This window comes from Quercus suber, unplaced genomic scaffold, assembly GCF_002906115.3.
Source record: "Quercus suber isolate HL8 unplaced genomic scaffold, Cork oak 2.0 scaffold_21, whole genome shotgun sequence".
NCBI lineage: Eukaryota > Viridiplantae > Streptophyta > Magnoliopsida > Fagales > Fagaceae > Quercus > Quercus suber.
In genome coordinates, this window is record NW_027069486.1 from 624142 (window position 1) to 637621 (window position 13480).

Here is a 13480-nt window from a genome sequence, read left to right on the forward strand (position 1 = left end):
ATCAAGTCAAAAACTTTCAAAGCCTGAAAATGTATTGAAGACAATATACAACTAACAGCTATGAATTATTCATCTTTCATCAGTTAAAATTGTTTTAAGTGATATATCATATATGAAATCTCATGGCAACCACGATTACAGGTAGAGAGGACACTTGGCGGACGTGCTAATTGATACCTAAGTTTTCTTTTTCTGGTGTTGATTCCAAACTAACCTATATTTTATTTTATTTTATTTTTAGTTCTACAATCACATTTTGTCATAACTTTGCCAGCAATTTGATATTATATTAATATCCGACTCATCGGACTGTAATTAGTAAACCTTCACTTTCATATGAACCCCAAAGCTCACAATCTCACCTGTCATTTTATATGGTAATAAATCAATTTGGCCAAGGTTTGCATATTCACCCTGTTGTAGGCCATATATTCCCTCTTCTTCTCCTTTCTTTTCTTGTTTTTTCCCTCTTGTTAAAACGTTTAGAAATATTCGAATTTTTTTTCTAAATAACAACAAATATTAAAAAATTTAGTTAAGTGTCACGTTTCAAAAGAATGTAGAAAACTAGCATCTCGAGTGTCTAAAACTCGAGTTCCAAGATAAAAATCGAGTTTTTAAGCCTCGATTTGTAAGCGGATAAGTGTGATGTGGAAAAAAATCCACGTGGAAATCGAGTTTTAAAGACTCGAGTTCCATAAACGCCGCTATAAAGCTTAAAAACGTCACTATAGGGCTTAAAAATGGAGTTATAAAAAAATTTTGCAGGAAAACGCCGCTATAGGACTTAAAAATGTCACTATAGGGCTTAAAAACGCCACTATAGGACTTCCTGAACCTGGTATTGAACACTTATAAAATTTTTTTTTGCATGAAAACGCCGCTATAGAGTTTTAAAACGTCACCATAGGACTCAAAAACGCCACTATAGGGGTGATCAAAATAACTTTTTTTTTTGCATGGAACTCGATTTTCAAAAACTCGAGATCCATGTGGCATTTTCAGTCCAACAACACTCACGAAGCGAGTCTTTAAGACTCGAGTTTTAAAATAGATCTCGAGTTTTAGAAACTCGAGATGCTATTTTTCTTAATTCTTCAAAACTTTGCCTAACTTACTATATACTTGGCATTTCCGTTGTTAGTCTGCCCATTCTCCCAGAAATATTCTTCAGTTGAAAACAGAGGGGGAGAGCGCGAGATAACTACCATCAGAATGAGAAGCAAAGGCATGACCAACCTCAAGCTGTCAAGAACAACACACCACTCCTTCTCTTCATCTTCAGCCTGGTACAACTACACTCCTCCACCATCACCTCACCAAGAAGACCCTGTACTCTCAGCAATCTCTAAAGCCATTCTCAACTCCAAAACCAAACCACTCCACCACTCCTCTCTCAGAAACCTCCTCACTTCTCTCACACCCCAACATGTTATCAACCTCATCAACCACAACCCCTACTCTCTCTCTCCACACTCTCTCCTCTCCTTCTTCCAATGCCTCTCTTCTCACCCCACTTTCCGCCACACCCTCCATTCCTATTGCACCATGGCCCACTTCCTCTGCTCCCACAACATGTTCCCTCAAGCCCAGTCACTCCTCCACTCGTAGCTCTCAATGCATTCATTGATTTGAGTTCCAATGCATTCATTCATTTGAGCTCTCAATGCATTCATTCATTTGGGTACTTATTCCTTTTCTAGTTGGTGAGATTGAATTCCTAAGTTAATTACACATCACTTAGCTATGAGTCTCTCTTTGTTTACAGTAGTTAACGCATTTGTTTATGGGGTTTGTTAAAATTAATAGTCCTTGGTAAAAGTTAGAACCTAGGAAAACAGGATGAGAAAAATTATAAAACAAGTATGATAACTTATAGAAGTCATAAATGGATAATTTAGTCAAAGACATAAGGTGGTCTTGTGTCATTACCTTATTTTTAGGTAAAACAAGTATGATAATTATTTTTTTAGGTAATTACCTTTTTTTTTTTTTTTTTTTTTTTTGAGGTAATAGATAGAACTTTATTTGATGTAAGAAACTATAATCAGGTACATGTATGGCCGTGTGTCACCAGACCAAAGATAAAACATTACAAGCAGCTTCTGAAAACATGACTCGGTGGTTGTGTGTTGCTCCTAAAATATTTTTAAATGATATCTAACCGTCAATTTTGAGTCACATTTTAGTTTTGAGTTTGTTGTTTCCTGTTGCCGTGTGTCCTATGAAATAAAGAGAAAGAGATTTGCTTTTATTTGAATTTACTGATGAATGACATTTATACTGATGAATGACATTTACTCTGAATGACATTTATTCTGACTCTGAAAGAGATTTGCTTTTCTGGATGTTTCAAAATTGTTGACCATTTTGTTATTGGATAATGTTTTTTCAACATAACAGAACCCTTTATAATTACTAATGATAGCATGTACTTTCACAAATTATAGTTAATATCAGTGTTTAAAAATCGTATGAATGAATTGAGTTTCACAGGAGGTAGCAACTCATGGTAAAGAGAAAATTCTTGTTAGAGCTAATACTTGTCTTTTAACATATTCATAACTGGCATATCTAATTAACTATTTTGTGTAATCAATATTTAACCGTTCAACTAAAAACCAATTCTTATTATTATACTTTCAGTTTTTTTTGGCCAAGTAATTACACTTATTAGTTTGAAAAAAAAAAAGATTTTAGGATATTAAAAAACATAATAAGTCGCTTGGCTGCATACCTATGCCCCTGCCCAAGTGGACATGCCAAACCACATAGAGACATATGTCACTTGTGACTTGTCACAACCATTGTGCTGGAGTGGGCCCACTGATCAATGATCATAATACTTCATTATAATTCTCCTTAGTTCGATGCCTATGCATTTTTTAGTTTAAAAAAATTTGTAAACGTATCATACACGCTACCATGTGCTTAATCTTTGTTCCTCTAAATATACTGGGATATGTTTATTGTACTTGTGATATGGTTGTGTATGAGATGTGTGTTGTTCTTTAAGATGGCTGCGGAGTTGACAACATGGGATGCCAATTGTGAGGATGTGTTGTGTGACTCTGTACTTGGACACTTTGTTTGTGGGAATTTGCGTCGTTGTCATGCCAATGCGCAAGTGTGGATGGAGATCACAGAGAATCTTAATGCCCGCATGGGGAAGGCCTTTCCCGTGAGGCGGGTAATTAGGAGGTGGAAGCGTATTGAACAGAATTATCGCAGAGCAATGGTGGGCCGTAACAGATCTCTTCGGCCCAACGTTTCCCCTGTGTCCTCTCCAGATCGATTGTCAGATGACCCGCCGCAGGAAGAGGCGGATGCCTAGTCAAGGCAATTTAGTGCATGTTCCTTTTGATATACTGCTGACATATTTTGTTCCCATTATGTTCAGTAGCGTACTGTCTTATAGATTGCTATGTACTTAACCATGCACTAACCTAGTAGTATTTGTGACCACTTATTCAGTTTACTAAATCATTGCTTTGATCTTCCATCTTTTGTATATCTGGTCACATTGTATATGTAGTAAACCTCGATGAAGGATTTATATATTACCACTGTTTTTTGTATATCTGGTCACATTGTATATGTAGTAAACCTCGATGAAGGATTTATATATTACCACTGTTTATTATATATTACCATTGTTTCTTACATTCAGTGCATGCTTTTTCGTATCTTTATTGAGTTAAGTATGGAAGATTTTTCAGTTTTTGGACCCCTTAAATGAATTCTATAGTCCTATTGTTCAATTGTTAAAATTATCAACTGTCATAAGCTTACCACGTGGCATGTTTGAAATAGATGGCACATGAATCACAAGATCAAGAGGAGAAATTGTGGCCTTCCCATGTAGAACATGTATTTATTGAGATAATGTTAGAGGAACAACTTAAGGGTAACATGGCAAAAGGTGTGTTCAAGGGTTCCATGTGGACATCAATCACAACGGAACTTAACCAAAGGTGCGGGAAAGATTTTATCCCTAACCAAGTTCAACAGAAGCATAATAGGCTCCGTACCAAACAACGTAAGTGGAGCCAGTTGCTAAGACACACAGGGTTGGGGTGGGACGAGCATACCAAAACAGTGACTTGCTCTGATGAGGTGTGGCAGAATGTGGTTGCGGTATGTTTACTGTTGTTTATTAATTTTGATTTATTGCAATTATTTATTCATGCAATATGCCTCTTGTGAACTTGCTGCGTTTAGTGTGCTAATGTTTCCAATGACATTCCAGAGCAATCGTGGTGCAAATAGCTTAAGGAATAAGGGATGTCCAGACTACCCATCACTGCAGCAGTTGTTCGCCCCTAGTACCGCAACTGGGAACCTGCAGATCTCCTCAAACACTCCTCCCTTAAATAGTGATGAGGAGCGTGCCCTAGAGGAAGAGCTTGCCAATGCTAATGATAATGCAAGTGCACCCACCCATCTGGATGATGACTGTTACACCCCTAACTTTGACACTTTCCCGCAGACTGTGGATGACGTTGAGGTTGAGGAGGTAACCCAACGAGCAGAAAAACGTCCTGTGACAGATGCAAGTGGCAAGGGTAAGAAGGTCTCAAAGAAGTCGGATAGGGTAAGTGAAATGACTGTGGCCCTAAGGGAGTACACTGCAATGTCGAGGGATAAGTTCAGTGGTAAACTTGGTAAGGGTAGCGGTTCATCCGAGCAATTCGCTCAATCTGCTGTAGGCGGTGATCCTTGCTCACTTCCCAAGGCAATGGAGGTGTTGAATTCTTATGCGGATCTCAGTAACAAGGCTTATATCAAGATGTCAAAGGTTTTGCAGAAAAAGGATGATAGGGTAGTGTTTATGTGTATGCCGGAGCATAGGAGGAGGTCTTGGATTGATGACATTCTAAACCCAGAGGAGGATTGAGGGAGAGCAGTTTCGGTTTAAACTAGAACAATATTTGGTTTTTATGTAATATGGATTCCGGTTGTTTTAATTACTTGTTTGTGTTTCGTATGGATAATACTACGGTTTATGCTATTTAACAAACTTGGGACCGCAAGCATGATTTGTGTTATATTATATTTATGTTATTTAGGAACTTCAGATGCCAAACTAGTTTGTGTAATATTATGTGACGGATTTGGATTTGAACTTGGAATCTTTGTATGGTTTGTGTTATATTATGTGACAGGATTTGGATTTGAAGTTTGGATGTTTGTATGGTTTGTGTTATATTGTGTGACAGGTTTAGATTTGAAGTTGGATGTTTGTATGATTTGTGTTATATTGTGTGACAGGTTTATATTTGAAGTTGGAATTTTTGTATAATTTGTGTTATAGTATGCGAAGAATTTGAATTTGAAGTTGGGATGTTTGTATGGTTGATGTTATATTATGTGACAGGTTTGGATTTGAAGTTGGAATTTTTGTATAGTTTGTGTTATAGTTGTGTTATAGTATGCGAAGGATTTGGATTTGAAGTTGGGATGTTTGTATGGTTGATGTTATATTATGTGACAGGTTTGGATTTGAAGTTGGAATTTTTGTATAGTTGTGTTATAGTTGTGTTATAGTATGCGAAGGATTTGGATTTGAAGTTGGGATGGTTGTATGGTTATGTTATATTATGTGACAGGTTCCTTTTTATTTTATTTTTATTTTTTTTTTATGTTATCTAGTATGCGAAGGTTCCTTTGTCACGTACTTGGATAAGGTTCCATTCTTTTTTTTTTTTAAATTTTTTCTTTTTATGTTATCTAGTATGCGAAGGTTCCTTTGTCACGTACTTGGATAAGGCTCCATTTTTTTATTTTTATTTTATTTTATTTTATTTTTTATTTTTTTTTTTATGTTATATAGTATGCGAAGGTTCCTTTGTCACGTACTTGGATAAGGTTCCTTTTTTTTTTTTTTTAATTTTTTTTTACGTTTATTATCGTGATTGTTGAATTAGGTCTTTATATTTTACGTGACTATTATGCGATGTACTTGTTCTAATAACGTATTTACTTTTATATCTCTCTTTAGATAACCTACCTGAATAGTGTGTTACTACTAATGTGTAGGTCACTTATGGCGTCTGGAAATGACTGGTGGCAGGCAGTCCAAGAGTATGACTTTGATGATGCATACTTCAACAACGTTGGTTCCAGCAATGAGTCTGAAGAAAATGATGATGACTGGCCCGATTCAGAGTTTGAACGTGAAGAAGAAGCAGAGTTTAATTTAGTGAATCCTTTAGTTGGGGAGATGTTCACATACATGCAACGTCATTATGATAAACAACCAATGCGAACAAGTGCGTTGACCGGCAAGGCGTATATGGACGAGGTCACTGAAGGTAATCAAGCTAAGTGTTATGAGATGTTCCGCATGACACCTGATTTACTGTTGCATTTGGTGGACGAGTTGGTTGCACATGGTTACTTGAAGGATGGACATGGTGACGTGAATGCCACTCAGGCCGTGGCCATGTTATTGTACATACTTGGACACAACACCTGCTTTAGATGTGTTGCAGACTGGTTTCAGCACTCAACAGAAACCGTGTGCCGGCATTTTCGTCAGGCGTTGCGGGCTGTCCACCACTATGCGAAGCATTTAATTAAACCTGATCATAACGTCACAAGCCTCCCCGAGCATCTTCAAGTGAACAAGTACTGGCCATGGTTTGAGGTAGAAATCATTCCCTTACTTGACATACTTCGTACAATAGTAAAATAATATGATTCTGTATATGTCCTTGCTAAGATTAATGAAAATGTCCAATGTGTAGAGATGTATAGGAGCAATTGATGGAACGCACGTGAGTGCCCGACCTCCTGCAAATGCGACTCAAGCACATAGGGATCGTAAGAGCCTTATAACAACCAATGTGCTGTGTGTGTGTGACATGGACATGCAATTCACATTTGTCCATGGTGGGTGGGAGGGTAGTGCAAATGACTCAAGGGTATTCGAGGAAGCGATTAGTGACCGGAAGCATGGATTCCCATGGCCACCAACAGGTACTATACATTACTATGAGTTTAACTAAAGTTATTTTATCCTCCACGTCTAAGTAGTGTGTTTTTGTACAACTGAATTACGTGCTGTCTGGCGCTGTGTGTGTGGTGTAGGGTCGTACTACTTGGTGGATTCGGGTCTACCAATTGGCACTAGTTTTCTCCCCCCTCACAAGTCAACTAGGTACCATGCGCAGAATTCCAGTCAACCCGTAGACGGATAACATCAAAAAAAGAGTTGTATAACTACAGACACTCGTCCTTGCGAATGGTGATTGAGAGGTCTTTTGGAGTGCTGAAGGCCCGTTTCCCCATTCTGAATTTAATGCCAAACTTCAAGCCAATTAGGCAGCGTTACGTGGTTATTGTGTGTTGTGCTCTACATAATTTCATACGCATAAACAATCGGAGTGATGAATTGTTTAGAACAATAGGGGAGAGTGGTGCCGAAGGTAGTGCGACCAATAACGAAGGTAGTGGCGATGCTAAGCAGCAACAGCTCAGCAACCCAAAGGCATGTACTAGAAATGTCAAGTGCATCGAAGAGAGCAATGGGGCAATTTAGGGACAATATCACTGACACATGTGGGATGATTATGTTGCCCGTGGCAATGTCAGATGATTATATGTTGGAAATGGCATGTACTAGTAAGTGACGGAAAACTTATTAATTAGATAGGTAGATGTATAAGTTAGTTCAACTTGTAATGATACTGCACTATTTTGGAATGATATGACAATGTGCAGATTGCTCTCGGCATAATTATGTAACGTAAATCGATTGTATCAATTATTGAAAGTTATATGTAACTTAAGGGTTTCAAGTTTCAACTATTTATGTGTCGACTCGCACCAATGGCAATGAATACAAAACTGACCACTTTTGTTAAACGGCCACACGGTCCCTCCATTCTAAACTAAGTTATTAAAATAAAATGCGAATATGCGATGTACGCCCTCCGTTTATGTAATTTGATTATTTAGTATCATAAATTGGGCCAAATGTCAAAATCTGCAGTTCAAAAAACATATAACAAAATTAAAAATTGTCAAAACGTGGAAAGTTCAAAATTCTATGGGAGATAAAAAAATATGGTCATACGCTGGAAAAAAAAGTTAAAAAAACTTCCAAGTAAGTAAAAATATGATAAAAACATATAATTAAAAAATAACGAAACAAAATTTATTAAAAATGAAAATGTATGAAGACATCTTTTCTTTTTATTTATTATTGATAAAGACACCTTATTATCTTATACACTGAAGGGGCCAAATATAAATTTTTTTTTTAATAGAATACGTGCAAAAAATATGTACTGATGGAGAAGTATTCATTATTGAATATAAAAGAATGCATAAAACGAATAATAATAGCTTGAAAAATATTGTTCAAGAACGTTCATTACTATACATAACACCTCCTGTACAGCAAACACTTAACAAACACAATTCTCATTCTGCAAAATATTTAAGAACTCAAAACAGGCATGCGAAGTGTAATGTACATTATACACGTGACCGTCAATGGTTCATGGCAGACGCAGTTGCGTATGGCAATGACCCCCCAAAAACATTAGAAACACAAAAAAACCCAATACAGTACAAGACAATANAAATCAATGAATGCATTGAGAGCTACGTTTAATGGACTTGGTAGCTGTCCATGTAGTTGATTGAAAGAAACATTTAGCAGTGCTAAATTAGAAATAGTTTCCCAAAACCAGCTGGGGATGGAACCTGAAATGCTAGCATATGAGAAGTCTAGATGCTTGAGCTTCTTCTGTGATTTAAGCCAAGCTGGAATTGAAGTACCCAAATGACAATTACCCATACAAAGATCCTGGAGTTGGAATGGAGGGACCCAATTGGGACCCAAGTGTAAAGATTTCAGCTTAGTTTAACTTTTGTTTGATTTCTTTTTGGTTTTTTCACTAACCCTGAGTACATATTTTTTTGAGCAAAACAGTGATATGGCCATGTTCCAGGTGTTGTAACGTATAACGTACTTATGAATGGCCTTTGTAAGCTAGGGCAGATGAAAAATGCAAATATGCTCTTAGATGCTATGCTTAATTTGGGGGTGGTTCCAGATGATATTACATACAACATTTTGTTAGAAGGGCATTGCAAGAATGGAAACCCAGAGCATTTTGATAAATTACGAAGTGAAAAAGGCCTTATTTCAGATTATGCTTCTTATACTTCAATAGTTAATGAAATCAATAAAACTTTAAAGGATCACCAAAGGAAATGATTACCGTATCTCTTGGAAAAATTACAAGTATCAAGGCTAGTTGGCTCAATAGACTGGTGAAGGCCAGTCTGGAACATGAACATGGGAGACTTAGATGATTTCTTTACTTTCCATCTGCTAGGAGAACAAAAATGAATAGAGAGACTTATTAAGATGATTGCCATCATAGATATGGTTTTCAGTCATGGACATGGTTGCAGCTCTCTCTGACAGATTTTGATACAGGAACAGAGAGTTGCTTTCATTTGGCTATATCATCAAAATAAGGCAATGTTTCCTTTTGAGCCAAAGACACTATCTTGATAATTTCTTGATGTGTTTTTTATTCTATGGATGACCAGAAGCACTTTGAGAGATTTGATCATTGTCTCAAAATTTTCTGAGATGGAGAGGACTTTCTCTAAACACTCTCAGGTTTGTTGTGTATACATCTTAGAAGATACTTCTCACTTTCATGTTCTAAGCATCTTCATTCCTTGTGTAATAGAAGGCAAGGCATATATATATATGAGAATTGACAGATATAATCAGTAAATGACTATATGCAATTACATGGATCTTGCTTGCTAATTGATTTGTGCTACAGAGACGATGATATTTATGTGGCACCTCAAGTCAAATGGCTTTTAGATTATGTATACAAGAACTTGGGGGTTGTCATTGAAATAGGCACCAACATAGATGCTCAGAGAGTTCCTGAACCAGGACTGAGACACCCTCAAAAATCCCTTAGTTCGCTAGAATTTTAACCAATAGAGCACTACAGGTAACTTGATTTTTAAGTTGTTCTAGTCTGACAAACATATGACTTGTTACTTTTCCCTTTTAATTTTAGTCTCATAATTTTTCTTATAAAATAAATATATTAATTATTTAAAGCTTCATGGCTGACATGGTTTTAAAGGAAATCGGGTACTTCTACATCCTCTCATTAGTAGGACAGGGAACAAAAGTAAGAAAGGTATGAGAACAAAACATCACCACGGGTTGAAACAGAGAACCAAACATCACCACGGGTTGAAAACCCAGGATTCCACAGGTTCATACAAGTTAAATCAGATGCAAAAACCCAAAACGTCAAACAAAGAAAAAAAAGGAAAAAAATCAACAGAGAAGCAAAGTCCTTGAATCGATGTAAGAGATGCGAAATCCCTTGCTATTACCAACAAATCAGATGTATAAACAGCTCAACTGTAAACAATACCTTCGGACTTCACTGGAAAAAGCTGAGAAAGAGCTCGGTGGTGGCGCGTCAAGCACTGCGTTACCGTGACACGGCGGCGCGGGTTGGCTGAGCTCGGATCCGTGAGATGGTGTGTGAGGAGGTGAGGGCAGTGAGAGCTTCTAAGAGAGAGCCGTTGAGGACAGTATCAAAAGGCACGCCCCACGTGAATGCCTCAGATGGTGGGACCGGATATGAAATGTGAATTACAACTTTGCCACTGAAAACAGAAAATCAAAAACTGAAAACTGAAAACAGCCTACAGTAGTTTTCAGTTTTCACAACTCATAACTCAAAAACTAGAAAATTGAGTATTGAAAACAGAGTTATGAAAACAAAAAAATTTTGCAAGCAAACGAGTATTTTGTTATGGGTCCCACCATTTTTAAGAATTGAGTTATGAAAACAGAGAATTGAGTCATGAAAACTAGTGAACCAAACGGCCTCTAAGATTCCAAGTAGATAATGTGTTTAGTTTCTAAAATGGAAAAAGTTTAAATTCAAATCAATTTGGAAGAAAATTCTTCCAACCCACTATATGGTGATTGATAAAACCTTCTACCAGATGGCTTTATTAATCGCCACATAATAGGTTGGAACTTGGAGTAGATTACTCCAAACTAATTTAGGGAAAAACTATTTCCTAAAATAGCAACAAGTTGGGCGGCCTACAAGAAACAAGGCCCGTAGTTTGGACTTCTAGTAATCGAACCTTTATCTAGAGTTGCTACCCACGCTGGTAGATTTGGGCCATCGTTGGTTTATATTGACTTTCGGCTTCTGCATTCATTTCAAACAGCAAATTGCTTAAGTTTCCAAGTTGGGCTGGCCACAAGAAACAAGGCCCGTAGTAACTCCAGTACCAAAACCTTTATCTAAAGTTGCTACCCACTCTGGTGGATTTGGGCCGTTGTAAATTAACACGAGGTACTCCGCCTTCATTTCAAACAACAAATTAACGAGAAAAAATTTAGTTACAAAATTGATTGTAACTAAATTTTTTCCAATTAACCATTTCTAAAAAAAGAAAGAAAAAGCAACAAATTAACAACGGTGCTTCTTTGTCAATGTGACTGTCAACAATCGATCTTAAAGTCCAAACTTTTGTTGCACAAGTACAGCACAATTATGCAATTAAATGTGCTGCTGGTAATAAGCACGCAATAATTAGTTTTTTTTTTTTTAATTGGTGTTAAGGCAAGCACCACCTAATATTATCAAATAGTTTGATTAGGAAGCGGAGAAAAGTTTGGCCAATTGAAGAAAGGGTCAAAGCAAGAATTATAAGGAAGACGCATTACTAGGATGGTTTACAAGTAGGACCAGGCCCATGTATAGATGCGGTGCCCATGGCCCATCCTTTTTTTTTCATACTATAAATAATTATACAACACTAGTTCAAAGCTTGGGCCCAAAGATTGTACTCTCCCTAGATTTTTTTTTTCTTTTTTTTTTTTTCCAAATTACACTTAAAAGTCATGGTTAATCCCTCAAGAATTTAGTTGGCCCAAACAGACTAAAATAAAGAAATAAATAACTAGTTGACTTAAATATATGTGAGAGCGAGACTGTGGAAAATGAGTAGAACTATTTTGTGGATTTTTTAGTAATGCTTTGTTGGTGTTTTTATTTTTGAAAACTCATGGATCTAAAATGAAAAAAACTTCCTTTCCCAAAATGCCGTTGCTAAGTGCTAACAGCTAACATTAAAATTATGGAAACTAATGAATTAGGCATCAAATCTACAAAGGAGTTTGACAACTACCTTGACATTCCCCATTCTAACCCAAAGAAGAGACATGAGGGAGTATGATTTTATGGTTAAGAAGATTCAAAGGTAGCTTTCTAGATGAAGATCCAAGCTTTTTTCACTTACAAACAGAGAATCACAATTATTATTTTTACATCCACGGCTATCCTTGTTCACATATCATATAGACCTCCTATCCATAACATGCATATAGGTTGAGCCGTATTTTTGTGTGGGGTTCCTCAATCTAAAAGCATAAAAATACGTCTTTTTAACTGGAATGTACTAGTTATACCCAGCCAAAATACACTAGGTGGTTGAGTTTGAAAACAGCACAATCACTATGTAAATTGAAAAATGAAACCCCAATCCCTATTCTCAAATACTGCTCATAGTTTGTCCCTTTATAGACTCGATTGAGCCTCTACGGCCAATTACCCTCAACTATATCATCTCCCAATTTCATTAAGAATTAATAAAACCTGAAGGATTGGAACTTCATGTGTGGTGTAGCATATATGTCCGACCAATTGATCTCAACCCATACAAATTACAATGTGGACAGAAATTCTTCAACTATATATGTGATGGGATCATCATAGTCTGGTAGTCCATGCATATATATAATGTGTACATTAGCCTGAAAGTGTGAAACAATAATTTTTTTTTTCATTATTAGATTAAATGATTGAATTCACTGATTCTTAACGGTTTAAGTTTTTTAAACAATTTGTAATTAATCAATTCGAACCCTTCATTGAGAAGAGCAAGCAGTGCTCGACCTCCCATGTTAAGTTCCGTTTGGCTCAGAAGAAATGGAATTGGTTTCAAGATTGGAACCGTATATTGGTCCTCATTGACCATTACTAATGCAGACTGCAGACCAAAAAACCAACTTTGATACGTTTATCAGTATCGAACTGTTTAGGATAGGAATTTAGGCAAGACTCAAGAGGGTTGTGCTGGCTTGAGCTCCCCCTTTTTTTTTCTTTTTCTTTTTTTTCACCTTTTCAACTTTTTCTATTTTGGTTATTTCCGCTCTGCCTACCAAACATGAATGAAGTGAAGTCTCCCTAATTTCTAATGGTACCGTCAAACGGTGCAAAGAATTTGGACAAATTACGAAGCTTCTTGGCAGCACCCATTGGAAGTGTCCGAATTACCATATTCACATTCTCAAAAGCACTTGTCGAGGCAAAAAGACACTGAAACTTCGATGAAATTTATAGATCAAAAAGTATGATTCGAGTGCCCGAAAAACAATAGAAATATTCTA

The 13480-nt window shown here is 36.7% G+C and overlaps 2 protein-coding genes across 2 annotated transcripts; both read left to right on the forward strand.

Moving 5' to 3' along the window:
- Positions 1-3813: 3813 nt before the first annotated feature.
- On the forward strand, positions 3814-5182 carry LOC112018358 (uncharacterized; the record flags this gene model as incomplete). Its single annotated transcript, XM_065763792.1, is given in 2 exon segments — positions 3814-4137; positions 4250-5182. Coding segments are annotated over 2 exon segments (972 nt in total). The 3' UTR covers positions 4898-5182.
- A 697-nt stretch (positions 5183-5879) lies between these two features.
- On the forward strand, positions 5880-7446 carry LOC112007179 (uncharacterized). Its single transcript, XM_024039485.2, has 3 exons — positions 5880-6649; positions 6750-6981; positions 7093-7446. Exons 1-3 carry the CDS (start codon positions 6032-6034, stop codon positions 7200-7202), a joined length of 960 nt encoding a protein of 319 aa, XP_023895253.2. The 5' UTR covers positions 5880-6031; the 3' UTR covers positions 7203-7446.
- Positions 7447-13480: the final 6034 nt, after the last annotated feature.